We start from the raw sequence: 27,466 nt of genomic DNA, 5'->3' as shown, positions 1-27,466 counted from the left end.
AAAAGGGAAAACTTAAGAACTGGCATTTTCCAAGGGTGTCTCGAGTCTAAAAATGAAATACTGCTCTAGGTTTACTGTCATCTGTTGCCTCATTCTTTACCTATGACAGGGAGTTTTCTTCTAGTCTATTCTGTACTTTACCAATGGACTCCTGGACCAGGCAAGTTTATCTAATAAGAAGATGCCAGTGGCTTAGGCTGCCATTATTGTAAGCACCAGAGTACTAAATAAAAGCACCTGAAGGGGAAAAGAAACCCAACCTGCTAAACAATTGATCTGAATGAATCCTTTAAGGAGAAGACTGATTAAATGAAATCAAAGTACAGAGGAACTCATGACAGGAGCTTGCTTTGGAATGAAGCAGTGATCAAGGAAAAAAATATTCCTTAAAAATGAGTCTGAGCTGAAAATGTATTCATAGCTGAATACCAGATTTTGGGAGTAGCTGGGGACATTAGATGGCTAATTGAGGCAGCATTTTAATATGAACCATAGAATTTTATCCGATTCTTCCTGCATTGTGCCAAATAAATGGCATTTAACTAATGCCTATCCACCTTTCCTTGAAGACATGAGAGAATCCATCATATTCCAGGATAGTGTCTTCCAGTGGTCAATCATGTCCACTATTCCAAGTTTCTTTGAATTTTTTGCATGGGTTTTTTTTTTTTTTAAGGGAAAAATTGCTCCACAAGCCTATTATGTCCAAACCTTTACACATCCAATGAGTTCTTATCCTATATACAATTTCTTAAAAGGTACCATGCATGCAAACTCTATTAGTGTACAGGATGGGTCTCTCCTGTAATTGCAGATCTTGTCATTTTTAAAGAACCTAGACAGTGAAATATGTGGAATTAGGTATATATAATCTTTTAAGGGGCCCAGTGGTAGTATTTTTCAGAAAGTTAAAGGTAAAAAGTAATTAATATTGCTGTTCTTCACCTCCTGGAATATTAATATGGAGCAACAATGCCTAGCTCTCATATGCATTTTTTTTATCCATAGGTCTCAAATCATTTTACAAAGGAGACCACTACTCTTTATCTTTGCTTTGCTGAGGTGGAAACAGGTGAGTGAAATAACTTGTCTAAAGTCACCCAACAAACCAGTGGCAAAATTGAGACTAGAACACAGTTCCCAGAATCCAAGAGCAGTGTTTTACTAGCACAGTGGTGCTCAGCCTTTTAGAGTGGTAGGCCAGGGACTGTACCACTGGCCAACACTCCTCTCCAGGAGGAGAGAAGGGAGGGAAGTGGTTACTGATGTCAAAGGGAGAGGGGAAGGAAAGAGCTTATCTCTGGTAAACAGCATCTACTATAGGAGAGACTGGAAGGGGAGAGCAGGGAGGACTATTGACAGGATCAGCAGTATAGTGCAGGACAGAGAAGGGGAAATGCTAGTCCAAGCTACTTGTCATTGATCCCTTGTGCTGCAGGCTGGACCGAGACACTTTGGGAGACAGATATGGCCTGTGGGTCAGGTTTAGTGCCATTGTACTAGGACAATGCACTGTATCACATAGGTTCCTTCCTGAGTTTACTTTGCTACCCAATTGCTGTTGCATCTGTTTTAAAATTATTGACATGGGCTTGCTTCCCACTTCCTGTATAGAAGTGGAAGTAGAGGTTTATGCAATGAGCTGTGGACAGCCAGAAAGCAATTCCATATCTCTGGTCTAGAGAACATCCTCCAAGCTGTGCACTCATTATTAATCTAACCATGATTGTTTATACAGCTGGTTTAAATCTCTGACTCCCATTCTTTCTGAGTGGGACAGTGAATGGAGCCTACTTACCTGAATGTGGGATCTAATTTGAGATGATAAAAAGCAGCTTTGCACTGCTCTGCTGAATGTTGAACTGTTTACCCTGTCACGGGTTTAATTTCTTATCAGCAGATACTGAAAGGTATATCAATTGTTCAGAAGTCAAAGAAAAAAACTAGTGACCTCAGTCCAGATCTCAGTTATGTAACTCTAATTAGCTGTACCCCTTTAAAGTTGTTTTAAATTGTGTAGAGCCAGGTATATATAGTATAGATTCCAGATGCATCTATCTGTTTGAGGAGCATTATCCCTGGATGTGAGCATGGGGTACTTGCATTGAAAAGAAATTTCTTTACACTGTTTAAAACAGAACTATGAAATCATTAGCATGTCCTTCACACCAGTTCCCATTAGGTAGAGGTTTCTCTAGCAAAGGCAGGCATTCATGTTACTCTTACACTATTTTTGAACAATGAACTGACCAGATCCCATCGTGGTAAGAGGCGAGTCTCAGAGCTAAAGGGGAAAACCCACTATTAAACTTAATCTTGGAGGCCCCCTCCCACAGGCCTTTAAATTACAAATTACAATTGTCAAATTACAGCTTTGTCCTAATGTATCTTCCCCAAAGAGGTCTTTTCTTTCCAGAGCAGCTAGAAGGCGTTTGGCAGCCTTAGATAATGTGTTTGCTTGACTGAATGCTTGTATAAACCTGTGGGAGAGGAGGCAACTTCTGCCAAACAGCTGCTTGGAGCAACTTGGTGATTAAAAAAATCAGCAAAACATATAAAGAGGGATGACTGTGAAAACAGTAAAACAAATAATGAGATGATAAACTACTCCAGCCCCTAAGTATTGAATGAAAAGTTGGGTATGGCTCCATCATCGCATTCTTGAAATAAATAGACAGTAGTGGCCAGAGGGAGAGATCTCTGGAAACATGTGTACAATACCCTAGGCTATCTAGAAAGGCAGTATTGTGATGGCAGTATTATGCTGCCATCAGTGCCTATGAATATGCTTGGATCCTCTACCAGGAAGCATCAAGACTGGATTGAGAACAACCAGGAGATCCCAGAGCTGACTGATCGCAAGTGCAAGGGCTTTTGTGCTTGGCAAAATGACACCAACTCCAAGCAAAAGAAATTGAATCTTCAACAAGCCAAGGCAGAGATCCAAAGGAGGACCTGCAATATGAAGAACAAATGGTGGGAAGACAAGGATAAGCAGATTCAGCATCTTGCTGACATCTGTGATTATGTAGTGTCTTCAATGCCACCACAGCTATCTGTGGTCCAAGCACTCCTGGCCCACCCCCTTTGAGACCTAAGGATGGAGGAGACCTGATCAAGGAAAGGGGACCCACCAATACCTGTTGGAAGGACCACTTTGAAGATCTTCTCAGTCAAGACTCTGCCACTGATGAGAATGTTCTCAACTCCATCCCACAACACCCAGTCAAAGATGATCATGGAATCCCTCCAACCCTTGACAAGGTGAGGAAAGCCATCAAGCAGATGAAGAACAACAAGGCATGTTGAGTGGCTGGAATCCATGCAGAAATCTTCAAGCAGGGGGAAGAGGACCTCACATCAGAGCTTTATGCCCTCATCTTAAACATCTGAAATGATGAAATCCCAGATTACCTCAGGGACACTATGATTGTGACAGTCCTCAAGATAGGACACAAGTCTGACTGTGGAAACTACAGAGGGATTGCCTTGCTGTCCACTACAAGAAAGATAATTGTGAGAATCCTCCTGAACCATCTCCTTCCACTTGCTGAGGAGCTCCTGGAGTCTCAGTGTGGGTTTAGGGCATCAAGAAGCACAACTGACATGATTTTCAGATTGTCAGCTGCAGGAGAAATGCCCGGAACAACATAAGCCTCTCTACATGGCCTTCTTTGACCTCTCAGAGTTTTTGATTGTCAGCCAAGAAGTATTGTAGAGGATCTTTCTGAAGTACAGATGCCCACTGAAATTCTTCACCATTCTCTGCCTGCTCCATGGTGGTATGCGAGTGGTGGGTCTTAATAATGGATGTATCACAGATCTCTTTAAGGTTAAAATGAGCGTTAATTAAGGCTGCATCATTGCATCAATGCTCTTCTGAATATTCCTTGCCTGATGATACACATCTGACCACCAACAAACTTCCAGCCAGAGTGGAGCTAAACTACTGAATGGATGGTAAATCATTTAACCTCAGATGACTCCAAGCCAAAACCAAGACCACCCTGATCTCAATCATTGAGCTCCAGTTTGCTGATGATGCTATAGTGTGTGCTCATGCAGAAGCAGACCTTCAGGCACTTGTTGACATCTTTACCAAGGCATACAAGAAAATGGAACTAACGCTTAACATTCAGAAGACTCAAGGTCCTCCATCAATAAGCTCCTAATATAGTCCCCAGCTCTGATAATCCAGATCCACAGTGAGACTCTGGAGAATGTTGAGTGTTTCTCATATCTTGGAAGCCATCTCTCGCAGAAGGCTGACGTCAATGAAAAAATCCAATGTCACTGTGACAGGGAACCATCTCAAGGCCAGTCATGACTTTGGCCCGCCCACCTGTCTAAGCCAGTCCACCCTGACTCACCTGCCACGTCTTTGTTTCCAAAAAATAAGTGCTTATATGCTAGAGGCTGCCTCTTTGGCTGCCCTGATGCCAAGGGCGAAATATGTGGCTCTGAACCTCCCCTTACACTGTCCCATGCCTCGCAGATGGCATCCAAAATCACTTCCAACTCCCCCAGCCCCTTAGCTGGGCCACACTCAGCCTCTGGCCCACGTTTGGCCTCATGTGCCTTTGGACATACCTTGACCTCTCTGCCCTCTCACTGGGGCCATAACTCTGGCCAGCTTATGTGCAGTCCTTCAGGCCCCCACAGGCCCTAGTCTGTGGCCTCTGGGTTTGTTTCATTCTGGGCTGAACTCAGCCTGTAGCCCCTCTCTGGGTCACTACTCCATCCCTCACTGGGGCCACTGCTCTGTCCCTTACTGGACTTCTGGGCTTTACACCCCTTGGGCCTCAGGTCCCTGTTAGTGAACATTGGCCCTGTCTCAGGCCCCACTCTATAGGCCTGGACCCTGCCTCAGACCCCATTCAGTGGGCCTGAGACCTGTGCTTTTCCGTCAAGGTGTGCTCCCCTAGCCTTTCCCTTCCACACGGTACCCACAAGGCCATGGGGGCTGAGGCTTTATAGTTCCCGTTCTCGCTTTTTCACTGGGGAGACACAGGTGTGGCATTTCCTGGGGGTTGCCCTGCCACAGGCAGCCCCAGCACACCATCCTGCAGGGTGCAGTTTCAGGTCTTACCCAGGACCAGGAACTCCTCCATTCCCATGGTTCCTACCCTGACCTCCAGGTGTTCTAGGAGCTGCAGTCTGTAGGGTGAGTGATGTTGTTTCTCTGGCTCCCTAGATGTAACTGCTGGCTCAGCTTCTAGGGCCTGGACTTATGCTCTGGCTGCCCAGCCCTCATCCAATCCAGTGGCCCCCTTGTGGTCATGTGACCACCTAATTGGGCCTAACTGCACCTGCTCCACAGCCTGCTCAAGCCACTTAAAGTGGAGGACACCAAAGGTGCCCTGCCACAGTTACCTCAAATGTACAAGTACAGTCTTTGGATGCCTGAAAAAATGAACAGCTGAAGATTGTGACATCAGATCTGAAACCAAGCTCATGATTTATCAACCAATTGTGATCCCCACTTTGCTGTATGGAGCTGAGACATGGACAACATTCAGGAGGCATCTAAAGTTGCTGGAGAAGTACCATCAACAATGCCTACAGAAGATCCTCTGAATCCAGTGGGAAGATGGACTCATCAACATTAGTGTCCTCCTAAAAGCAAACACCACAAGTATTGAGGTGATAATCATCCAACATCAACTTTGTTGGGCCAGTCATGTCATCAGGATATCCAACTCCAGACTCTCAAAGCAAGTTTTATGCTCCCAGCTTAGCCAAGGCATACACTCAGGAGGAGAGGGCAGAGTGTGCTTCAGCAACGTCTTTGAGGCCAACTTTAAAAAAATGCAACATTGATGTCAACTTGTGAGAGACTGTTGCCCAGGAGTACCCCAAATGGCGGAAGAGTCTGCTGCAAGGATCTGAGTAGTTTGAAGCCTCATGACAACAACAGGAGATGGAAAAGCAGGAGTGGCAGAAACAGTGTCACGGACCAAATCATGAATCCAGCGCCACCCATCCCATATGGAAACACATGTTTGAGCTGCAGTAGTCTGTTGATCTTGGATAGGCCTCATTAGCCATCTTTGGACACACAGAAGACAATGATGGAAAACAATCATCCTTAACTGTGAGGGATTGCCAAAAAAAGATTGTGATGGAGTAAGAATAGGAGAGGCACAGTAACGAATTTTAAGGAAGGATTCGAAAGACAGCATTGAGGAATGGTGAGATGGATGAGGGCAATTCAGGCCACTAGGACGAATTGGAAGAAAGCATGGGGATGAGCATGTGGGAAAGACAGGTGAGTTCTCTGACACTTGGTAGGTGCAAAGGACTCTATTAGAGTTTACTGTTCATGGAGAAGGGTTTAGACCACAAGCCGATTCTGGAGATACATGTTGGACTCCTTTCATCTCAGAATCTTTAATGCTGTTATTCTTCCAAAACTCCTGTGTTTGTAGTAAAGTGTAGTAAAGTTTGTAGTAAAATGGGGTTACTCATAGCAGGGTAGCTCCTATAAAATACCACAATGTTGCAGTCTTCAGAGTAAGGTGAGTATAGGGCACCTCAAAGCCCTAGTCCCCACTTTTTTGTGGGTACTCCTTGGTTAGAGAAATGCTAAGGGACATCACCCAGACAGAAACGTGCCCTTGCTGAGGTCTTAAGATGGTTAGTAGCAACGCTTATTAGTTGCTCTCCAGCAGAAGCTACAGCCATTGAGGCGCTGAGCATCAGGACTCAGTCTGGCCTTTGGGTGCTATCTCATTGGTCTAACGGGGAGATGGTAGGTCTAGGGCACTCCTCCATACTCTTTCCTAGATGTATGTGTTGCAGATCTTGGTGTGATGGTTGCAGGACTCCACACAAGCAGATTCATCAGGCACCTGACTAGAGATCTTGCACATACACCATGATCTAGAGGATCAAAGGTTGCCTATTACTATGATTCTCATTTTACAGATAACTGTGGTAGTCTAAAGTCAGGCAAAAGGCAGTACTGGGTGGCATCTTACAGACTAACTGGTCCAGACATACCTAAGTGTTCACAGATTACAGCTAGCATCTTGCCCTGCCTTCTACCATTTTAAAGGTAATGAGCTAAAACATGGGTAGGCTAAGTGACTTTCCCATGATCACACTGGAAGCCCGTGTCAGAGCAAGGGATTGAACCCATGTCCTAAGCTTTGTACCCTAACTACTGGACCATCCTTTCTCCAGTTCTGGGTGCCGCACTTCAGGAAGGACACGGTGAAGTTCAAGAGAGTCCAAAGGAGGGCCACATGCATGGTTAGAGGTCTAGAGAGCAAGGAGAAGCTGAAAGACTTGGGGCTGTTTAGTCTGGAGAAGACTCAAAGGGGACTTGGTGGCAGCCTGTAAGTATATTGGGGCGTACATCAGGACCTGGGGCAGCATCTGTTCATCACGGCACCCCAGGGGAAAACCAGAAACAATGGGCACAAACTAATTGAAGATTGCTTCAGACTAGACATAAGGAAAAACTTCTTTACAAGCTGAGTGCCGAGGGTCTGGAACAGGCTCCCCCAAAAGGTGGTACAGTCACCCATCCTGGCGATCTTCAAAAAATATCTTGATGCCCACCTTGCTGGGGTCATCTGACCCCCAACTGTCTTTGCTGCGTAAGTGCAAGGGGGATAGACTCGATGATCTTGTAAGGTCCCTTCCAGCCCCTAACATCTATGTATCTACGAATGTCCCTTCCTCTTTTTATCTTTTATATACGAAGCTAGCTAGAGAGGTTATGGAATACAACCCAGCCACAAAGATGTTCCACTTTGCATTTAATGAGTAATATCTTTGAGGCCTGTTTGCTGTTTTTGTGACTGGTTCCCCATTTTTATTGTGTGGTGATAAATTGCCTGAATGTTTGACCTGTTACAATTTGTGTGATTAAAGCATTAATCATACAATAAATATAATGTTTGCCAGGGGCAACAGAGAAATAAAAACACTAAATATCAAGGAAATCTTTCCAACAGTGAACTCCAGTCTTCCAGGGGGAAGTGGTCAGTGCCTTGTTTATGTGGGATGTCTGCTATTCAGTCTGAAGACAGGTTATAGTGATCCTTCTTGCATTGGCAGATGGATGCTGAAATACTGCCTAGGTAGATCAGAATCATCAGAAAGGAAGAAGTGTAGGAAATGGTATATTTTGCAGCACAGACTTCGTTAAATGATCAAACAACCCACAAGATAGCTCAGCAAGAACCCTGTATAATTAGAACATGGGAAATATTCATGCTTCACCATTTTGAAACGCACCGGGTAAGGGAACTGTGGGTGGCAAATATCAACATCCCACCAGCATGTTAATCAGTTGGTTTTTATTGCTAGGAGTTTTGATAAGCTTTGCTGTGTTAAATTAAAAGCAGAAGAGACCACTAATAAAATATTGTTCAAACTATCCACAGGAGCACGTAGACTTGGGAAAGGGGAATTCCAAAAAAAGCGGTGAATTTATTCTTGTGGTATTCCCCCAGAATCACCAAAATAATACTGCTCTTTATCCTACAGCAAGGAACCACAGGGCACAAAGCTGTCAGCTCTGGGTGGTTAATTGTTAGGAGGCTATTGAAAAGCTTAAAAGATTTAGGAGGAGTCTAAAGCATTAACTACCTGAGATTAGAGAAGTGATTTGGCACTGGAGCTGCAGCAAAGCAATAAGAGGGAAGCACTGGCTGGACTGGGTTCAGTCCAGTGAAATGACTGATCTGGGTTCAAGGCCAAGTAATTCTTCCAGAGCTGGTAATACTCCTAGACTGGCTTACCTGGGTGTCTGTATTTAGTTATAACCAGCAGAGAGACCCCTTGACAGTAACCAGGGGAGGCAGTAACCAGTACCATGTGGTGTATCTGGTACTGGGCTGTAGGACTCGGGTGACATGGGTCAGTAGTTTTTAGTTTGGAGGGGCTCCTGCTGGGTGGAAGACATGAATTACTAGAGCCCCAGCTGGCACCCGCAGGACAGTGGTGGGAGGAAGTTCGCATAATAGCATACTGGGATGCATTAGCTAATGCGTTGCAAGCAGGGCTATGGAGTGATGCTTCCTCTCTACTCGGCGCTGGTGAGACCCCAGCTGCAGTATTGTGTCCAGTTCCATGTGCTGCACTTCAAAAGATGTGGTGAATCTTGAAAGGGTCTAGAAAAGGGCCACAAGAATGATTAAGGGCCTGGAGGATAAGAGGAAAGACCAAGTGATCTAGGACTGTTCAGCCTGGAGAAGAAAAGACTGAGGGGGGACCTGGTGGCTGTCTATAGGTATATAAGGGGTGAATATCAGGAGCTGGGAGAAAAACTATTCACTAGGGCACCCCAGGGGTGGACAAGGAGCAATGGCCATAAACTGTTAGAGGATGGTTTCATGTTGGATGTAAGGAAGAACTAATTTATGTTAAGGATGACCAAAATCTGGAATAGACTTCTCAAGGAGGTGGTGCAGTCCCCAACCTTGGAGGTGTTCAGGAGAAGACTGGACAAGCACCTTGCTGGGATCATTTGATCTTTCAAGGTCCTTTCCAGCCCTTAACTTCTACGATTCTATGATTTATGCAGTGTCTTCTTCAATCCTTCCACACACACTCTGCTGTCAGGGTGCGTGTGGCTGTTTTGGCTGGTGGAGGACAGCTGCAAGAGCTGTTAAGGAGGCAGCATTGGGTGTGTGTGCATGTGTGTGTCTGCTTCATATGGGCTGGGCTCTCCTTATTCAGAAGGTGAGTCAGACTGAGGCACACGCTTTCTTCCTGTCAGGAGTGACTCAGGTACAGGAGCTGATAAAACTACCTGAGAAGAGAAAGCAAAGCACAGTGGAAAGCAGGTTTAAGACCCCTGCAGGTCTTCTGAGCCTTTCTTCCTGTAAGGATGCATCCTGGATCTCCAGAAATGACTTTGTGCAGGCTGCTAACCCTGAGCTGCTTCAGTGTATGTCTGTTCCTGCCTGCAGCCACTGGTACCAGGGAAAGAGGAGGTGAGGCTTAGAAGACTGTAAACCTTCCTGCTCTTACTTTTAGAAACTGATTCCTCTCACAACTTTCCTTTCAGCTGTGCACTGTTACAAGAGACTCCAAAAGACCCTCGCCATTACGGAGCCCTTTGGGTCAAACCTCTCTAAACCTCTAACTCTGGCTCCCTTCCTCCTGTGTTTCAGATTGGGAGTGCTATTCTCTGGATGTCTTTGGAACTAATCACTTTGCTAGTGCTGCATTGGGTCTTCAGCACCTTTTGTAACTCAGATTTTTTTGGGATTCCCCTTTAAATAATAACATGCTGCTGTGTCGCGGGTTGATTGCTTTCTTTAAAGTCTCACTATGTGGGTGGGATTTGGGTGTGAGCATGGTAATTGCATTATATGATATTGTGCTTATTTATATAGTACAGCTAATCCAAGCGGTAGCAAAACTAGTGCAAGAATTGGAACAGCATCTATTATTGCCCTGACAGGCGTGGAATTCAGATCTTTTGAGAAGTTTGCCTTCTGAGGTGTTTTGCCTCAGATCCTGCCTGCTCACACTTTGTGGTCTTTGCAAAACCCTTTCAAATAAGTTTTTGTGGCCCCCCCTGCACCACTGTGGGGGGTGGGGGTGCAATTCTCTTTTGTGAAACTGCACAATAGCATTTTTATATGCTAGTGAGATGCTATATATGTGTTTGAATGTGGAAGCACACTGCTACCGTAACTGTGCAACTGCTTGTATGTGCGGCTTTGCAGTAGTGTGACCTTTGCAAGTATGGCATCTCCTTGCTATATAAGAATCATACCTACAAACGTGTGTGTATTTTATGTGAACATGGTCTTCATATAGACTGCATAAGCTGCTATGACTTTAGGCTATAGAGACTGTTCTCAGTGGTGGGAGATGACAGAACAAGGAGAAATGGTCTCAAGTTGCAGCAAGAGAAGTTTAGGTTAGATATTAGGAAAAACTTTCTCACTAGGAGGGTAGCAAAGTACTGGAATAGGATACCCAGAGAGGTTATGGAATCTCCAGCCTTAGAGGTTTTAATACCTAGCTAAACAAAGCCTTGGCTGGGATGATCTAGTTGGGGATGGTCCTGCTTTGAGCAGGGTGTTGGACTAGTTGACCTCTAATTTTCTATGATTTTACCATCTGTTGTATGCAATGATATGACATTTTGTCACTGGCTGTATTTGTGTCATGCATTACTCTAGATCAGCGTTTCTTAACCTGTGGGTCGCTACCCAAAAATGGTTTGCAAGAATATTTCAAAGGGTCGTGAACAAGTGCCAGAAAAATGCATGGGAGGTTTCTCCTTACAGGCTGGCAGTGTTCCAGCCTGCAAGGGGCTGCTTGGGCCATGGCCAGCATGCAGCCAGGTAGGGTCATGGGAGTAGCCAGATGAAGGTAAGTGTATGGGGAGCAGAGATTGGAGGGCCCCAGCTTGGGGAGTTGTGGGGAGGGCAGGCGCCTGCTGCCACTGGGGGAAGATGGCCAGGTGTTGAGGCTGCAACAGGGCAGGGGGAGATGGGTCAGGCACTGGCAGGGCCAGGGGGGTGCAGATTAGGATAAGCCACCAATCCTTGCAAATGAGTCCTGGTACGAAAAAGGCTGAAAGCCACTGCTCTAGATGATGTCATGCTACCATATTTATTCATAAATATTTGCTTAATGCTGTCAACTTGATTACCTTGATAAGATGCTCACTATAGTTCATATTTGCCCAAGTGTGTTGGAGCTCAATATTATGTATATATTGTTGAGGGAGATGTGTTGACTTGAGGTTGTTCTTTAATTTATAGCTTGGAGCTGTATTTTAAATTGTGTTTTAACTTTTTATCACTTAAATAGGATAAAATAAGAAATATTGAAAACAAATAAGCTGGTTTTGAAAACAGATCAGAGTAAGATGCAACATAAATCAGATAATTACAGCAAATGTAACTATATGTAATTAAGTATCTTAACCAGCATAGTTCCTATCCCCCTTCCTGGCAGAAGATAATGGTGTTTAGAGGGTTGCTCACCAACCCTGGAACCTATAACTGAGCTCAGCATAAAGCAGTAGTCACTAGCAAATTATATTTAATTGCCCACATTGCACACAATTTAATTACAGTAAACTTTCTGAATGTGTTAGTTGGAGCTAGCACAACGTTGTTATTTTGTGCCTGCTCTAGCACTCTAAAAAAACCAGCTATGTCCTTAATGCATCTAACCTTCTTTATTTACAATTGAACTATTTAAATTATATTAGATAAATCTTATTTAGTAACAGAAATTCAGATGCTTAAATTACAAACTGTTCAGCAAACCCTATTCAATTAAATGTGCATATTGCTGCCTTAGTCAGTGTACAACTTTAGATCTATCCTAGTGTTTCAGGATATCATCCAAGAATTACGTGTACTGTTGTCAGCCAGCACTCTTTGTGCTGGCATGTAAGGCTATGCCCTCACATGGTAGACGTTTTTCCATGTGCTGTTATATAGGATGCTATCAGGCAAGCCAGCTGTGATATGCATGATTGTCTTGCATGTGACTCAGTTTCTAGGCAGTGATGTTTGCAGGGACCCTTGAAAGGAGTTGGTGTCAGAGTGGGAGGTCCAGGCTATGTTGGTTCTCTTGGATGTTTCTAATGGTGGCAGTCATCCTTGGATTTTGTGAGCCTCTGAAGTTGGAAGCTGACATACGGACCCCTTCAGATGGGAAAGTGAATGGATAAGTGACTGGAGACATTCATCATCAGGAGGCTGAGGGGAAGGTTTGGCACAGAGAAGGGAGTTGGAGTGCTTTTTACCGGTGCGTGTGCGTGATTCCAAGGGAGAGTGTCTGTGGCTTGGGGAATGGGTTATATCAGGCAGCTGAGCTGTGAGCCTCTGAGCTTCTGTGTTGAAATGGGTGGAGGTCACAGCTGCCTCATTGTCTGACCTAAGCAGGGTCCCCCGCAGAAACACCTGCCATGTTTTCCTAGCCCTACTTTTCTATAGTTGTCCAACTCCACCAGAATAACATGCGTAGGAGAAGCAGAGTCAGGTCAATAGCGGCAACAAATTCCGTTCCTCTGCTCTTTCTGTGAATCTCTGAAGTTAAATGCCTTCCATGATGATTCAGAGTACAGATATTTCAAACATACTGTTCTGAGCCTAGGGGAGTTACAGGTGAAGCCTGGAAGAAATACTTAACTGGCTTCCATGGACAGAGACAGATTTGTGAAACTGGGAATGAGGTGTGCTCTGTGCACAGGAACAGCTCAGACAAGGTTTTTTGGGTAAATTCAATACCTTTTATGAAACCAACTAAAATACTTAGAAAATTTCTTTTGCAAGGTTTTGGATGTCAGGCATTCTGTTCTTGCCTGCCTAATCAACGAGGGAACAATAATGACAAGACCTGGGGGGGTGGGGAATGAGGTGGTTTCACAATTCTGGCCCCAACCTGGACTTTCTAGAGCAAGGAACCCCTAAACTCCATGGAAATTCAGCATCCCAGGAGTTGACAGCATTTCAGTGATATGTGCTTGTGTTAAGAGCCTCCCAGCCTTTTGATGGCAGTTCCATTGCCTCGGAATAGGCACAATCCAGGGAAGAATCTGTTCTGGAAGTGGCAGCCCAGTGATGAATTCCAGCTGTGTTGGACTGACCAGGTGCTGGCTTGTTCATTCCCTGGTAGATACAAAGCAGACAGGAGAGGACGTTACTCTGGATCGAGTTGTCTCCGAGGGACCTTTCGTGGAATGTAGAGTGGTTATGGTTGCTATGGGAGCTTTATTGCATTTGGATGTCCCCTGGAGGGTAAAAGGGCCCTTTCATGCTGGTGGTGTCTCTAAGGTTACTCGACACATCACTCACTAGCACTGACATGCAACTTCCTTGATTCAGAACCAGCTCTATTTGTCTTGTATATATGTATCTGTCTAAGAACAGAGCAATGCCACAGGGAGCCTGGCATGCCTGTTTGCTGCCCTCCTGCACTCCAGGTGCTGGGACCTGTGTCGGATCAGTAAGCAATCGTTTCTCGCAATTTGTCATGTTGGCAGATGTCTGGAGCATGACATTTTGCTGCAGGAAGTGCTCTGGAGCTTCTCCATTCTGGCATTGTATTTAGGGAATTCTGGGTGTTCCTGCTTGCAGACCCTGCTGTCCGCACAGCTGAAGAAGCCCTTTATCCCAAGGTGTGGTGCCTCGCAGCACCAGAAAGAATAGCCTTTCTGCTTTAAATTTCCTTCCTCCCTGATTCATAAACACCCTTTCATTAATTGGCTCAAGTGGCAAGTTCTTTTTAAAACTTTCATCTGTGCTAGAGTTCACTGGGGAGAGCTAGCAGAATAAATAAACGCAGGGGCCAATCTATGGTGCTAACCCAAGGAACCATTTGAAACTACAGTACTTCATGTTAGTAATATATTAACTTGGTCTGTTGCCCTGGGAGAGGGCTAGAGACGTAGTCCCCTGCATGCTCCACAGAATGGCAAGGCCTGAAAAGAAGCCTTGCCTTATCCTTATGCATGTACTGATGCCTGCAAATTAGCAGCTGAACAAAAGACCCAACAGGGTGCAAAAACACACCTTCTGTGTCTGTGAGAGCTGATGACTTTTAACCTGGCTTTATCCTGAATGTAGTGAAGGAGAAAGTCTGAAGTCAAGTAGAAGGCAGGGTTGATTTGCACCTAATAGACCAACCAAATTGTGCCTGTGTAACACACAAACCTTTATGGGTTGAAGCTCACTTCATCAGATGCTGTGAAAACGATGCATGCAAAGCTGTGGATAAGAAAGAGAGCAGTTTTAATAGAAAAGCAGAAGGAGGGGCTGATAGGAGAAAGGGAGAGAAGGGTGGTGCTGGGAGCATGGGGAGAGGTCAGACTTCCAAGGAGAACTGAAGCATTTTGAGCACAATCTGTATTTTTTCTGTCTCTTTTGCTGTCCTCCAACTTAGCCAGTTTAGGCACCAGAGGCAGGTTACTCTGGTCTCCACTGTCATCCCATCTAGCAGCCCAGGGTAATGGGACAGCTGTTGTAGCCCTGGAATTAATCGGTGCCTGAAGTGTTTCAGTGACAAAGTGAAAATATTTCCGTTGCTACTTTACTAGCATCTGACATCATCCCCATCTTGTAGGCAGCCCTGGCTTGTTGCATATGAATGTGTTTGTCTGGTATGTGTGTTCCTGGTGACTGGGTGAGGGTGTCTGTCCGCCCGTCAGGTGGGAGGCATGAGGTATACACAAGGCTGTCAGATGTGAGTAATGCTAGCCCGAAAGCTGATCACAAATGGAAGGGAACATTGGTTCAGCTTCCTAGTTAAAAATCCCAGTACTAAATGCTCTGGGCGTTAGGTCTGCATGCTGCTGGGATGCTGCAGGGGGAGGAAGCTGTTTGGGAGCTGTTCTGTTTGCATGCTGCTTGCCCATGTACATAACTGCTATTGTGGTGCACAAGGTTGGGGGGAAGGATGCCACAGCCCTGAGGGAGAGGGGTAGACTTCTCCTGCCCCGCTGCAGTGTGTGCCCTTGTGTGTCGGGGCCCATGTTAGCTCTGCAGCTCAGTGGCAAAGTGCTACAATGCGTTGCTCACTGTGTTCCTGCCCTTCTCCAGATTTCTGCTCGCTCCCAGCCCCCATCAGCCTCTCTTCTGTGAGAAACTGCAGTGTTTTCAAACTCTCTTTCTCTAATTTTTCTTATGAGACTGTCCCTGGCTTCCCTTTCTGCTTCCCTTTTCCTTCCACATCTTTCCATCCCCTCCAGTTTTAAAGGGAGATTCATGCTGATAGATTAACTGCCTAGGAAAGCCAGCAGCTCTGTCCACATTCAGGTTCAGCAGGCCAAGCCTCTCCTATGCTGCTATGACAAATGGCTTCAATCATGGACAATTTCTGGCAGGGTAGTTCAGTGCCATGACTAAGTCAGTCCTTGAGCTCTTTGGTGTTGAGAAGGCAGCCAGAGTAGGGGTTTTCTGCTGTGGACTCTTGCGCATGTGCTAGAAGTTGATTGGAGATGCAACAATTGCTAAACTGTGTTGGAAAGGTGACGTTATTTGCTACTGCTGATTTCCACCAATAAGCAGAGCAGTCTCCATCCTCCCCATTCCTCACCTCTCCCCATTGTTAGATTCTTTCTAAATTTGCTCCACTCTCCCTTTCTCATTCACTCTTTCTCTTGACCACTTCTCACTCTTCTCACTACCCAAATGCCAGGGAGGCTGCCAATCTCAGCCTTTCAACCACTTCCTAAAAAGGAATTTTGCTCTTGGCATGAGTTTTTTCTGGTGTTGCAAATGTGATTTGTGTCTCCACTTGCATGGCTCTGGCATATGCATCCAACCAATGCTAGTGCCTTTTAAAAAAGAATGAGGTCATTCAGTTCAGGAGAAGAAGAACTATGTAGCAGCATGCCTGGTGAAGTACTGCAAGAATCCATTCTCTAAAGATTTCTCCCTTCAAGGAAGACCAGGTCTGTGCCCATTTACTATGCTGACAAAGTGCTGATACTGGCAAAGCTGTGATTTTTATTGGCCTGGCTTATTTTGCACAGAGGGGCCATATGGGTAAAAGTACAGTTTTGCTGGCATGTGCCAGTGCTGCTACCTTGTTCAGGGATCGCAGCTCTGACCTATGTGTGGCTTCTGAAGTTTGTAGCATACACCTGATCTAAGATACCCCTGAGTCTGGCTGAATTTTCATGTGACTTCAGCAATTTATTCAGTTTTGCAGTAGCTTGGACTTGAAAGCTAGTTATAGCCAACAGTAAAAGTGTATTAAAGTTTGCAAGTAAGGGAGTGGTAGTGACAGGCACTTCTATCTCCTGCCCAGGGTGCTTTGCTCAAATGTTGTTAGCCAAGTTGTACAGCCTGACTGAGCCTGTACTGCTGGTACTCATTCCAAAATCCTTACTCCCCACTCCAACGCTGTCAGAACAAGGTACAGAAAGAGTAAGAGGGGGTGTGTATGTGTGTGCGCACAGATCTGGAATCTCATTAAGAAGAAACTAGACAAGCAGGAGCAGCATGGAAAGAGAGAGAAAGCTGGAGATCCAACTGTAGCATAGCATTAATGGCTTAAAGTAATTGCATGCGATGATTTCACTTTATCTGTGCTGTCTTAGATGATCAGATGTGGTGAATGTGGACTTGTAAATGACAGTCACTGTTAACAGAAGGTGCAACTTAAATCGCAGCTCTCTTGAGATCAGAACTAAAATTCCCATTGGCTTTTTAGTTCACAGGGGCAGGATTTTATCCCCTCTGCACACCCAAAGACCTCACAGTGTGCAGAGACTTCTTTAATCAAATGCAAAAGGAATGGTCTCCTGAAAATGACTATTCTGTGCCTGATGACCAGGGCAATTTGTTTTCCTGAATCTCTCATGAAAAAACAAATAGAGAAATCCTGCTGAGGCATATGTGGGAAAGAGAATACAGAGCTCTGGGTGGGTGAATGGCTGTTTATGGGCACGTGCATGCATTTGGGAATGCAGGTGGTACGAGTGACAGTGGGGGGGGTGCTTGGGGTTAACGGGCGCACGGGTATGAGGCTGAGGGTGTGACTGTACTAGTGAATGACTGTGCACCTGAATGAGGGTATGGGCACACCTTTGTGTAACAGCTGATCCTTTTTCAGAGATGCATGATGTTTTATTACCTGCCCTTGGGGCATATGCCACACATAGACCTGATATTTGTCCCTCTGGTGGGAATGCCTCAGGTGCCAGGAATGCAAGGGTCATGTCTGAACCTGACGGTATGCGCTGGCAGCCTGCCTGGCTCTGCTTAGAGCTGCTGTAGCTGCCAAGGTCTCCTAGCGCTCCTAAAACTAATATTTGATTGCTGAGGTATTTTGATAATGAGGTCAATTTCCCTTGTGATGAAAGGGTGAGCTCCAAATGCATCATTCATAGCTTTCATTGTCAGGGAAACATGCGACTTCTACCCCTGTACCTCCTAGGAACCAATTCACGCTGTGTGCGCCCCATCCTCAGCTTGGGATAGGGACCATCTACCTACTGCTGTAAGACTATGGGGTGGGAAGCTCTGTGAGGCACTCAAGCTATGGGCATCCTTCCTACCCCACCTGGGCACCGGAGTTGGTAATACAACAGGCTTATTGCCAGTAGTGGCTGTCCTTGGTTCTCTACAAGCTCTGAGGTTCCCATATGAAGCTTATCCAGACTCTTCCCTTTTAAGAAACGCATGAACTGATGTCTTTGTTACAGACCTGTGTTACTGCTGACTAGTGACAGTGTCCCAGTTCTGGATGCAGGTTTATCTGACCAGTACACTATGCTCTGTGTGACCTCTTTCCCTCACTGCCTTGTTTCTTGTTCCTCTGGTTTCTTCTGCTTTTGCTTACAACAGAAAATGCTGAATATGTATAACTGTCCTTATGCTAGAGACAGCTCTATGCTGAACTGAATTTTGCCTCTTTTATTTTATAGTAAACATTGATATTTTCCCCTTCTTACCATGGAAACGGTATCTTTACTTTCTTGAATATTACCATCAGTCATCTTCCTTTGGTTTTCTCTGCAATAGCTTCAGAAAGTTTCAACAATTGGCTGGATCCTCAGCTGGAGTCAAGCTCTCTTTGCATAGTGAGGTGGCTTTTATACCAATGCAGGCTCTGACTCAGTGCTCCTGATGAGCAGGGTGCCAATGCAACTACAAGAAATGAAGGTGGGCAGAGGGTAGTTCAAGTGCATTGCCATCCCAAGTCACCATTACTCTGTATTATGAGCACCTTTGTGGCATTGTACTGCTTGGATTCTATTAATGGGTTATTTTTGTTTCTTATGAATCTAGCTTCAGGATTTTGTTTTCATTAAGAAAAATCTCCTTATGGTGATCTAGTTCAGTTCCCAGTAGTCCTTATCACAGAAGAACCCAGGGCAACTGAGTCTTGTTGGCACTCTTGTCAGCAGGTGGAGAGACTAGAGACCTGAAGGGATGGTGAAGTGGTTCATTTGGATGTTGGGTGGGTCATATTAGTGGGAAAACAAACTGAATGTTTGCGCTGTCTCACAGAACAAGTAGGTAGCTTTGATTTCCAGGGCACTTTGTCTGGTGCCTTTCACTAAACTCACACATGCAAACTTTAAAGTGCAAACCTGATCCCTTCTCTTCTTGGTAGGTGCTATTGGGACCCCTTTATTGAACCATGTTCATTTTCTTTGCTTTTTCAGTCTGTGACTGCAATGGGAAGACCAGGCAATGCATCTTTGACCAGGACCTGCTCAGAGAAACAGGAAATGGCTTCCGCTGCCTCAACTGCATGGACAATACTGATGGGGTGCGCTGTGAAGGGTGCAAGGAGGGCTTCTACCACAAGCAAAATGGAGAACGTTGCCTGCCATGCAACTGCAACCCAAGAGGTATGAGATATGCGAGAAGCCTAGGAAAGAGGAGGAGGAGAGTGAATGAATCGAAAAGAGCTGGTCCAGAAGTGCCTAAATCCAACAGCTGTCATGGTGCTGCTGCATTTTGGCAATTACAACTTGGGCCTAATTCTGGTGGATTAAACCAAATAGATCCCAAGCTATGTCCCTCTTCAAGCTCTGCCCACGGTGGCTGGTGCTGACCAGCTGCCACTGTGATGGTCGTGCTGCACAGTCCCGTTTGTCACTATCAGTGTGATGTTGTGAAAGGATTTTCACAGCATGAGCAGCTGTGGTGAAGTCATGTGGGGCCAACAAATGCATGGGTGTGCACTCGTTTTGGCATCTTGGTGGTGGTGGCTGCTGAGAGTTCCAGGTGGCAGAGGCAGCTGAGTGCAAACAAGGCCTGAGCATCTCCCAACCAGGCCCATTTTAAATCTGCTGAATGAGCTAGGACTCTTGCAAGTCCTGCAGACCTAGAGCAGATGGTGGTGAAGGGTGTAAGATCAGCCCAGAAGAGCTTCCGGCAACTGTCCTGCTTCACACGTTGGCTAGAAAGGCTGCCACCAGAGGAGCATACTGACATAAATGGAATCTAAGCTAGTGTTCACTCAGGACTAGGTTTACTGAAAATAATTCCTAAATTCAGAATGGTAATCACCCCCCACTCCTGCCACCCATGGATTAAGACAGTGCAAGTGAAGACAGGGGAATTGAATAAGAGCAACTTAACTTCCACAATCCTTTCACGTCTATGGAAGAAGCATAGCCCAGTTAAGTGCCTCACAGCAAATCATGCAAGTTCCTCAGAGCATAGGTTAGATGGGGAGGGTATGGGGCTTGGCATTGCAGGGGCATGCAAGGCAACAGGCTACCTAAGGGAGTGAGGCCAGAGTGCAGGTTTTACCATTCCCTCTTCTCTTCACCCTCTGCAGCATGTCAGAAGGTCACTTTTAACGAGTAGTGTGCTCTAACGTCAGCTGTCTGCAGCAGGCTGTCAGCAAGCACAAGCTGGGGGTGACCCAAAGTTGATAATGTTTGGCTGTTCAGAGATCCTCATGCAATGTATTTTTTAGTCTCAGACCAGACCCCATGGGAAAAGGCATTTGCATCAGAAAGGATCTGAACCAAAGCCTGCTAGAAGGATTTAAAAGGCTTCCACTGATTGATGGAGTCGAGTCTAATGTCCTATCACATTTTGCAGTCATTGGCAATTTTGCTAGAGACGAGTGACTGTGACTGGATCATGGGAGGGATAGGATCACTCCCAAGTTTGAAGCATGGTGTTTGGGGGTGGGAGGCATATAAAAAAGCCAACAATGCTGGTGTACAATTTTGTGGATTAAGGGAAGACTTTGGTGTGTAAAACCATGCTCTTCTGCCTTCCACCTGCACTGCTGCTCTAGGAGGGGATAATAGATAAAGTGCACATGACATGAATGTCTTTTCTACTACTTATGGAACAGATGAGAACTCATGCTGTGACAAGAGATGGGCCTTCATGGCTTCTCAATGTTTTCCACTATATTTCAGTGACGACGTGGCCTGCATATCTACTGTAGAGCCAGTCCTGGTGGTGGTGATCAGATTTCTGTATCTCCTGAAAACTGGTGTTTCATAAATATGGGGCTGAGAATCCTATGGAAATTCTGAACATGTTGTTTGTCTGTGAGCACAGAAATCAAATCATTACAACCGCTCATTAAACCTGAAAAGCGCCTGACCAGCAAAGTCGTGAGTTAATCTTTTAATTGCTGGTTGGCTAAAAATCCAGGACAGAATGTCTCCTAAGTACTATAATAGGAAAGCATACAGAATATGTTGTGAATGTATAGTGGTGGGAATGTTAACTTCTGTTCTGTTTCCCTGTCACCCAGCCAGGGTGGACAGTGATCACCAGTTCAGAAGGATGGTACTAGTCTGATGTCCTGTGAAAAAACTTAATAAATGTCCTGGCCCAAATCCTCAGATGATTTGAATTAATGTAGTTGCACTGAAGTTGGAGTTGCACCAGTTTATACAAGCATAGGATCTACCACAAAGGAAGCAAATCTCTGGTTATCTGGTGTTTCCTTGGGCCTGTCATGTCCTATGTAGCATTACTGGAATTACTGTTGCACAGAAGATCCCTTAAGATTCCCTCGGTTCCCACAGCTTGAAGTCCCAAGCTGCAGGAACTTGAAGTCCCTTGGTTCAAGTCTACAACTTGCATGGGGGATGTCATAACAATTTCCACAGCAAAAGCTGATATCGTGAGTCCGTTTCATGTGGGGAACTGGAAGCAAGGGCAGGGGAGATATTAAAATGAAAGGCTGCCGGCAGTCAGATAGCTGATACCTGTCCTGCAAAAATGAGGGAATTGGTTATAGACCAATACATAATTAATGGTGAAATTTGCCTTAGACTAGGAAAGTTTTCCATTTTTATTCCCTGAAAGGCTCCAGCAAGCATTATTAATTTCCCCTTACGTTCCCGGGGGATGCTCTCGGTGGGGTGGTAACTACTGATAATTCTATGATGGTAAGCACTGTTTCATTCTCTGTTCCTCCAGGCTCCCTCAGCCCACAGTGTGATAACCACGGCCAATGCAGCTGCAAACCAGGCATGACAGGAGAAAAATGTGACCGATGTGAGCTAGAATTCACCTCTCTCTCAGGGGCTGGAAGCAGGGGAGACAGACAGCTGCCGTAAGTACCACATACAAACTGTGCTGGCAGGACTGTCCTTTCAGAGTTTCCTTTTCTGCAGCAAATTTCCAGTGCTATCTGAGTATTTACAGGGAGCATATGAGGGCTGGAGAGCTTTATCCTTGGTCAGTATGGACAATTTATGTTATCACAGCATCTCTCTCCCTCTCTAGTCATGAGACCATGGGGAGAGGCCTGTATCTATGACCTTAATCCTTAAAATTACTGCTGCTGTTATTCTAGAGGCAAACACATGCTGGCTGTAAGGATGGAGGGGGGGAGTGGACATTACCATAGGTCTCCAGTGTACCACTCAGCTCAAGCAGCAATGATGTCCTTTTCCACAGGTGAAGTGCCTCTGACCTCCACAGATCCTGGAAACACTCATTTTATACTGGTTTCTCTGTTCTAGTCCAGTTCTGTTTGCCTAACTCAAGCGTAAAGGCAATATATTCAAAGCAGGTGGAAGGGAAACCTTTCCAGGCATAGCACACAATTAACCTGTGGAACTCACAGCTACATGACCTCAGTGAGGCTAAGAGCTTGACAAGATGCAATAAATAAAACAAACTCTGTCTTGATGTCTGAACAGCACCTGGCACTAGAACACGCCAGTCTAATTGGAGACTCAAGGCATTATCATGATGCACATAAAGTAGGGCTATAAATGGTCAGCCTCCCATATATTACTCAAGATAGAGCCTGGGGTTAGGAGCAAAACCTTTTGCTTGGGCAGGTTGTCCCAGAATTGCCCTTATGGGGCTTCTTTCTTGCACCTCCCTCTGAATTATCTGGTGCTGGAGACAGTGCTGGCCTAGCTGGACCACAGGCCTGGTCCAGTGTCCACTAAGATCTCAGCCTGGGTTCTGTGAACAAGTGGTGGGAATAGGGACCATCCTGTTGTGTTTGTTAGTGAATAGGGAGGCAGTCAGTCTAGGCAGTAGATAAGGGCTGAGAATCACTGCAGTGTGGTAAATCCTGTGCATTGACCAGAATGGCTGCTCTATTGGTAGGCTGGGGAGATTGCATTGTGTATTTGCTGTGCATATTAACCATGCATAAGCAATTTGTTAAACTGAGGTACAAATCAATCGGAGACTCTTGTTTCTTTCTTAGGAGTTCTCAGTGTGCCTGTGATCCAGCCGGCAGCACAGGGCATTGCATTTCGGGACGCTGCTTCTGCAAGACAGGCACCACAGGCGAGCAATGTGACAGGTGAGTGCACTTGCTCAGTGCTTCCACCGAGTGGTTGGTAAAGGCTCACTCTTGAACAAGCACTGCAGACCCAGGGGCCTGTTCTCAGTTTTGTGCAGACCAGTGAGGAGGAATGTTACCTGGCTCCACAGGAAGTAATTTCTAGTAGGTCCCAAAGCCGCCTTCCCTTGCTTCCCTTTCTGCCTGCTCCCTGGAGTCCCAAAACTTTTGCTGCATAGGCCTGAGGGGTAGTGCCTGACCTTTGCTTTCCAGGGAATATCACTGGGCCTGAAGCCTTCAGCACTTGTCACTTTCCTCTGCAAGAATGCCCCCTGGGTCTGTTCCAGGGGCCTGATTATAGAGGATAATTGTAGTGTGTGACAAATGTCTCGTGATGCACACACTAGCTAGGAATCAGCTGTGCTGCAGAAGCAAAGTCGCATTTGCCTTCCACCTCATATTTGTGTAAAAGAAAATAAAGTGCCCTAAGGGTGAGCTTCCAAAGCCAGTCCCAGCACCACCCTCACCCAGGAGAAAGACATGGCTAATTGCCAATCTCTGGAGATAGAGCTGTGTTGAGGCAGGTGGAGCTGCAAGGCAGGATCCTCCCCAGACCTGCTGCAGTGCATTCCTCAGGTACGAGCTGTGCTTTGTCAGGAGCTGCTTCCTTCTGTAAGACAGATAAGGGCAGAGGGCAGGCAGGGAGTTGCCCATCCAGCCCAGGGATGAAAGCTTGCACTTGTTTGCAAGCGTATATAGGAGCCAAGTGTTTGAAGTTGGAGCCAAGGAGCTCAGCACCCAGTTATTTCTTTAGAAATCTTTGATTTAGCTGGTGGTAATGATTTTTTTCATACAATGCCACATGGTATTCAGAGCTTTTGGTCTTTAAATGGCCAGCGTGTGCTTTGTGGCTGTGTGCAGACTTACCCATCCAGAATGTGATGTCAGATGTGCTGTGATGATATGCAGTAAAACTCAGGTTGATGCCATCTCGTACACAGGTGCAAGCCGGGCTACTATAACCTGGATGCAGGAAACCCTGAGGGATGTTCCCAGTGCTTCTGTTATGGGCATTCAGCCACATGTAGCAGCGCAGAAAATTACAGTGTCCACAAAATCACCTCCAACTTCCAGCAGGGTAAAACTCACCTTCAGTGTTTGCATTGCTGAGCTTTGTAATTTACTTCCTATGGAAAGTATGGGGTTCTGGCATATATACTGTAAATTCTCCTTTCACCTGGTGTTCTGGGGGTTGGTGGAGAGGTAGAAGACCATCCCCCATAGAAGATCCCCTCACAGTCCTCTAACCCCAGACCCTGTGGAACAGTGTGGTGCTCTTAATTCAACATGCTGTCATACTTCTCCTCTTTAGCATGCATACTTTTGACTCAAGCACACTTCACTTTGTACTTGAGACACTGAAATATTCAGGTTTCTAATAAAGGTTGGCATTGTCACCTGCCACACGTCACTGAGTGGTGGTGGAGCCTGCAAGGGTGGAGGGGCTAGTAGTTACAAACCGGTGGGTCATATCCACAGTTGGTATAAACTGGTGAAATCAAGGGTACAATTCTGCTTTGAGGATTAGGCTCAGTGATTGTGAATTGATCAAATATCAGGAGAACATCATTCAGAAGAACTTGTAATTCAGTGGTGACTTTAATTTCATCAGAGTACGCTTTGGTTAACAGTTCCCACATAAGAGCCCTTATCCTCCCTTGGCTTGCTGATCGTAACAGAGCAGTGTCTGAAGACAAGTCTGAGAGCATTATGTCCATCTAACACCATACTGCTCTCTGTTAGGTGACCTCTGCTCTCAGTCTGGACACCTATGGTAATAGGCACTGCTTGAGTACAAAGAACTCACCTGGCCACTGTTATCAAGGCAGGTGCCTGTTTATAACATAGGGAAGTATGTGCATTGGTTAAGACATCAGCCTGGTTTAGGGAGGGGTGAACAATGGTCCATAAGGCAGAAGAGATTGATCATATATGACCCAAGTGAGCCCAAGGACCACACAGTCCTGCCTACAGCCTTTCTTTAGCTGCTGTTTCCTAGATCCAGTGGTTGGGTGAAACTTACCTCTGTTTCCATTCTAGATGCTGAGGGCTGGAGAGGAGTCTATATTGATGGGTCCCCTGTAGAGCTCCAGTGGTCTCTGCGTCATCGGGATGTGTTTATCACAGCAAAGCGGCCAGAACCAATCTATTTTTTGGCACCAGGTGCGTGAGCTTGTGAAACGGGAAGGGTCGTACTACAAGAAGGTGCACCATACAGGAAAACATAGTTCTGCAAAGCAGCACAGATATTACCATATGTCCCTGCTCTTCCATGCCAACATGTTCACACATGGCCATGTCCAGAATGGGTTGGGACCTGGGTTCAGATTTTGGGGGGAAAGTGGGTGTTTCCATTTGCATAGGAGAAGATTTGGCTTTTTGGGACAAATGTTAACCCCTCAGCGTGCCTGCCTCCCCATGGCATTATGGTATGAGCCGGTCAGGGTTGGCATTAAGCAAGTGAAGTGAGGTCATGATAGCTATCTCTAGCCCATGAAAGCTAGACCACTGGGATTGGATAGTAGTAGTCTTCTTTGGTGGATTCACAAAGGTGCTTCCCAGATGCAAGGCAGTTAGAAATGCTCTATACTGGGTCCCAGGGCAAGGTTCAGCACTAGGAGATGGATTGGACCAGGGAATTTGCCATCAGAGAGTCAGAACACTGGATAATCCAGACTCATTTCCCAAGATGGATGGTGGGGATCCTGGCAAATAGGGTGAGACATGACTAATAGTGGGACTTTCCAGTGCATGGATTCCTGTTCCATCCCGCTCTTGGCACATTCCTGAGTCTCGGCCTAAGACTTCACAGTGAGGAGGCTTAGCCCTCTGACCTCCTGGTCTCCTGTTTTCCTCTGCAGCCAAGTTTCTTGGAAACCAGCAGCTGAGCTATGGCCAGACCCTGTCATTTGATTACCGTGTGAACCAAGGGGGACGTCATCCTTCTCCACGTGATGTGGTCCTGGAGGGAGCTGGCCTGAGAGTCACTGCCCCCCTGTTGCCTCATGGACAATTACTGCCCTGTGGCATCAGCAAGACATATACATTCAGGTAAAACAGGAGGACAACAGGCAACTTCCAGCTTAGTTTAGCTTCTGTATTACCTGTATCACTCTGCAGCTTCCAGGCTCTTTGCACTCAGATGAGTTTGGAGGGAGGAGGCAAGAAGACTGGCCTTTACAAGTTATCCATAACTTCTCAGTCCTTTTCATATCTAATGGGCAGGTTGGACGAGCACTCAAGCAGCAGATGGACCCCCAAGCTAAGCTACTTTGAGTATCGCAGGCTCCTGGGGAACCTGACAGCACTGCGGATCCGAGCCACATTTGGAGTATATGGTGAGTGGGGAGGGAGGATCTAGAGGGATGCACTTGCGTGGCAATCCTGATCTCAGAGAACTGGTGAGGGCTCCACCCTGTGAGGTCGAAAGTTGCCCCCACCCTGTAATGTGGAAAATAAAATAGACTGTCCTAGAAGTGGGGAAACTCTGAGGCATAGTGGGGGTAAGAGATTGCTTAGGGCCAACAATGAGTCAGTGGCAGAACTGGGAACAGGAACAGGCTGATTCCCAGTTCCTCGCTCTAACCATCATCCTGCTCATTCTTTGGATAAAAGTGCAGTATGCACAGAAGACACCCCCCTCCTCTCTGGTACAGGTATGAACAGGTGAGGCTGCATTTTGCCAGACACCTGAGCGTAGGAGTTTAGGGTGAAAGCTGCTGGGTGCCTGTAATGTATCTTCTCTCCCACCAGGCATAGGGTACATGGATAACGTGACCTGGGTGTCAGCACAGCCCACTTCTGGAGCCCCAGTGACCTGGGTAGAACAATGCAAGTGTCCTACTGGGTACCAAGGGCAGTTCTGCGAAAGATGTGCTCTTCGATACACGAGGAAATCCCCCAGTCTTGGGCCTTTCAGTGCATGCGTGCCATGTAGCTGTCAAGGAGCATTAAATTGTGACCCAGACACTGGTAAGGAAAACTGCCGCCATGTCCAGTTACAGAGGGGTGGTGGATAACGGTCGTGCCCTGTAGATAGAACTGGGGATGCTGTTGGGCTACAGAGTAATGACAGTTATGTGGTTTGAATGGGAATCGGAGAACAGTAGGGCTGGAAGGGACTCATCTAGCTCAGCCTCCCAAAAAGGCTTAGTCTTAGAAATGTCAGTAGTAAAACCTGTCCCATAAATCAAGACTGGAGATTGTTGTGAAAAAAAAAGGG

At 46.0% G+C, this 27,466-nt stretch overlaps 1 protein-coding gene across 1 annotated transcript in view; it reads left to right on the top strand.

The window, feature by feature from the left end:
* Positions 1 to 9,671: 9,671 nt before the first annotated feature.
* Positions 9,672 to 27,466, top strand: part of LAMC2 (laminin subunit gamma 2) — a 41,166-nt gene continuing 23,371 nt past the window's right edge. Inside the window, exons 1-9 of the mRNA XM_019501749.1 lie at positions 9,672 to 9,950; positions 19,112 to 19,300; positions 21,855 to 21,990; positions 23,107 to 23,205; positions 24,186 to 24,322; positions 25,285 to 25,407; positions 26,106 to 26,295; positions 26,470 to 26,582; positions 26,998 to 27,216. Of these exons, the coding sequence (XP_019357294.1) occupies positions 9,845 to 9,950; positions 19,112 to 19,300; positions 21,855 to 21,990; positions 23,107 to 23,205; positions 24,186 to 24,322; positions 25,285 to 25,407; positions 26,106 to 26,295; positions 26,470 to 26,582; positions 26,998 to 27,216 (1,312 nt within the window). The 5' untranslated portion in view covers positions 9,672 to 9,844. The remainder of the gene's footprint in view (positions 9,951 to 19,111; positions 19,301 to 21,854; positions 21,991 to 23,106; positions 23,206 to 24,185; positions 24,323 to 25,284; positions 25,408 to 26,105; positions 26,296 to 26,469; positions 26,583 to 26,997; positions 27,217 to 27,466) is intronic.

This window comes from Gavialis gangeticus, unplaced genomic scaffold (assembly GCF_001723915.1).
Source record: "Gavialis gangeticus isolate Ggan-Ray unplaced genomic scaffold, GavGan_comp1, whole genome shotgun sequence".
NCBI classification, from domain to species: Eukaryota; Metazoa; Chordata; order Crocodylia; family Gavialidae; genus Gavialis; species Gavialis gangeticus.
The sequence above is the reverse complement of the archived record's forward strand: the minus strand, read 5'-3'. Positions and strand labels throughout refer to the sequence as shown.